Source organism: Piliocolobus tephrosceles, chromosome 21 (genome assembly GCF_002776525.5).
Source record: "Piliocolobus tephrosceles isolate RC106 chromosome 21, ASM277652v3, whole genome shotgun sequence".
Lineage (NCBI taxonomy): Eukaryota > Metazoa > Chordata > Mammalia > Primates > Cercopithecidae > Piliocolobus > Piliocolobus tephrosceles.
Window position 1 is genome coordinate 45,018,905 of NC_045454.1, and position 3,284 is coordinate 45,022,188.

Sequence of the window (3,284 nt, forward strand, 5' to 3'; positions counted from 1 at the left end):
AGCTGTCTGGGGGAAGAAGTCCTGATGCGTCGCGTTTCCCAATTTCCGTGGTGTAAATATTCCCATGGCGGCTGATTTCTTTTTTTTTTTTTTTGAGACGGAGTCTTGTTTTGTCCCCCAGGCTGGAGTGCAGTGGCACGGTCTCGGCTCACTGCAAGCTCCGCCTCGCGGGTTCATGCCATTCTCCCACCTCAGCCTCCAAGTAGCTGGGACTACAGGCGCCCGCCACCACACCCGGCTAGTTTTTTGTATTTTTAGTAGAGACGGGGTTTCACCGTGTTAGCCAGGATGGTCTCGATCTCCTGACCTCGTGATCTGCCCGCCTCAGCCTCCCAAAGTGCTAGGATTACAGGCTTGAGCCGCCACGCCCGGCCAGGTGACTGATTTCAAGCTGTCGATGTGATGTCACTCATTGCAGAGCTGAAAGGAGATGCGCATGACCAGCAATTAGGAAATGGATCTGGCTCCAATATATTAAGCCCAGTTATGAGTAAACGTGTGCAGACGTGCACAGAATGTATGAAATGGATAAACACGCAGTGTTAGCAAGAGTGTGTGAGGAGAGGCCAGCTGTGCATGGCTGTGTGCACGTCAGGACACATGGGCTGTGGGAGATACATGTGAGAGAGACTCAGACACGAGGGGGCTCAGGACCCAGTGTACCGGAAGGCTGAAGGTTAGCCTACAAGCAGAACTTCCTGCCAAGAGATGGGGAGACAGAGCCTGGAAAATGGGAAGCAGAGCTCCCCCCTGACTCCTCCTCTACCCTCCAGAACTTCCTACAGCTGCAGTCTTCCAGAAGTAACCGCTTCGCCTGGATGGGACTTTCAGACCTGAATCAGGAAGGCACGTGGCAATGGGTGGACGACTCACCGCTGTTGCCCAGGTAGATCTCAGAAGGGGCATCCCATCCACTGGGGCTGGGGCTCTACAACTCTGACTTGAACTTTCCCTGGGGATCCTCCCCAACTCCCTGACACCCTGGATCCAAGAATCTGGGGGTTTTTACTGAGTTGAGGAAAGTGGTTTTCATACTCACCTGCAGACAGCATGGCAGGTGCCTAAAATTCCACCAGCAGAGCTGCAGGAGGAGCTTACCCCATGGGTGGGTGCGTTAAAATATAGTGTATTAATAGGAAATCTGAGGTCTAGTAAGACCACCAGCTCAGGAGACACCTGCCATTGTGAGTAGCTTGTCATATACACAGATCCCTAGAGAGAGGACACATCACAGCTCATGAAGCACCAGGTGGGTCATGAGACAGAGAGGGGGCAACTGTCAGCCAGAGCCTTTATTATAGATTCCGTGGCAAGGAACAGACAGGGCCAGGCAAGGAGGCTTAGGATTGGCAGGTATGAATCATATATCGGCAGGCTCTGCAGGGATAAGTTCTGTCCCTAGCTGTCTGACACTTGGCTCAGGCGGGTCACCTGAGGCCAGGAGTTCGAGACCAGCCTGGCCAACATGGTGAAACCCCGTTTCTACTAAAAATACAAAAAGTAGCCAGATGTGGTGGCATGCGCCTGTGGTCCCAGCTATTTGGGAGGCTGAGGCAGGAGAATCACTTGAACATAGGAGGCGGAGGTTGCAATGAACTGAGATCATGCCACTACACTGCTCCAGCCTGGGTGACAGAGTGAGACTCTGTCTCAAAAAAAAAAAAAAAAAAAAAAAAAAAAGAAGATAGTGGGTATGAATGCAAGAGCCCAGTAAGGCAGGTGGTTGGGGGTGTGGACTCCAGACTGGTTGGTTTGTATTTGAAAATCACACCCTCAATAGGTGAAGTTCTTTCAAGGATGGGGTGCAGCAAGAGAGGCAGGAACTCAAGGCAATGTCACTCAAACACTATGGGGTGTGCAGAGCAATGTGTGCCCAGCATACACATGCAGGGAAGATATTAAAGAATCAAGAGGCTGGGCATGGTGGCTCACACCTGTAATCCCAGCACTTTGGGAGGCCGAGGCAGGCGAATCACCTGAGGTCAGGAGTTCGAGACCAGCCTGGCCAACATGGCGAAACCCCGCTCTACCAAAAGTACAAAAATGGCCGGGTGCGGTGGCTCATGCCTGTAATCCCAGCACTTTGGGTGGCCGAGACAGGCAGATCACGAGGTCAGGAGATCAAGACCATCCTGGCTAACACGTTGAAAACCTGTCTCTACTGAAAATACAAAAAAAATTAGCTGGGTAGTCCCAGCTACTCGGGAGGCTGAGGCAGGAGAATGGTGTGAACTCAGGAGGTGGAGCTTGTAGTGAGCCGAGATCGCGCCACTGCACTCCAGCCTGGGCGACTTAGTGAGACTCCATGTCAAAAACAAAGCAAACAACAAAAAAAACTCCAAAAGTACAAAAATTAGCCAGGCCTGATGGTACACGCTTGTAATCCCAGCTACTCAGGAGGCTGAGGCAGGAGAAAGGTGTGAACCCAGGAGGTGGAGCTTGCAGTAAGCCGAGATCACGCCACTGCACTCCAGCCTGGGCGACTGAGTGAGACTCTGTGTCAAAAACAAAACAAACAAACAAAAAACCCAAAAACAAAAATTAGCCACGCCTGGTGGTACACGCTTTGTAATCCCAGCTACTCAGGAGGCTGAGGCAGGAGAATCGCTTGAACCTGGGAGGTAGAGGTTGCAGTGACATGAGATTGCACCACTGCACTCCAGCCTAGGAGACAGAGGGAGACTCTGTCTCAAAAGAAAAAGCATCAAGATTTCGGAAGGTAGAAACACAGCTCATGTAGCAGGTGGGGGCAGAGGCTCACATTCTGTATGGGTTTTACAGCTTCAAGCAATATTGGAACAGAGGAGAGCCCAACAATATCGGGGAGGAAGACTGTGTGGAATTTAACGGCAATGGCTGGAATGACGACAAATGCAGTGCTGCCAAATTCTGGATCTGCAAAAAGTCTGCAGCCTCCTGCTCCAGAGATGAAGGGCAGCTTCTCTCCTCAGCCTCTGCATCCCCGATTGCCCACGCGGCATAGTGGAACTTCGCCACTTTTAAGCCAGGGTTCCTTCTCTCCATCCTTGGACCTCCACAAAATCTCTGGGACTGTTCTCTATCAGATTCTTTATTTTTGTTTTGCTTTGTGAGACAGGGTCTCTGTCACCCAGGCTGGAATGCAGTGGCATGATCACAGCTCACTGCAGCCAACCCACCTCAGCCTCCTGAGTAGTTGGGACTACAGGCATGCGTCAAGCCCTGCTAATTTTCACACTTTTTGTAGAGACAAGGTTTTGCTATGTTGCCCAGGCTGGTTTTGAACTCCTGAGCTCAGGTGATCT

The 3,284-nt window shown here is 51.3% G+C and overlaps 1 protein-coding gene across 1 annotated transcript in view; it reads left to right on the plus strand.

Moving 5' to 3' along the window:
- The window catches only part of LOC111522618 (CD209 antigen), a 5,476-nt gene extending 2,430 nt beyond the window's left edge, over nucleotides 1-3,046 (plus strand). The window contains 3 exon segments of the mRNA XM_026455602.1: nucleotides 1-4; nucleotides 690-886; nucleotides 2,782-3,046. The exon segment at nucleotides 1-4 is cut by the window's left edge and continues 70 nt beyond it. Coding sequence (XP_026311387.1) covers nucleotides 1-4; nucleotides 690-886; nucleotides 2,782-2,983 — 403 coding nt within the window. The 3' untranslated portion in view covers nucleotides 2,984-3,046.
- Nucleotides 3,047-3,284: the final 238 nt, after the last annotated feature.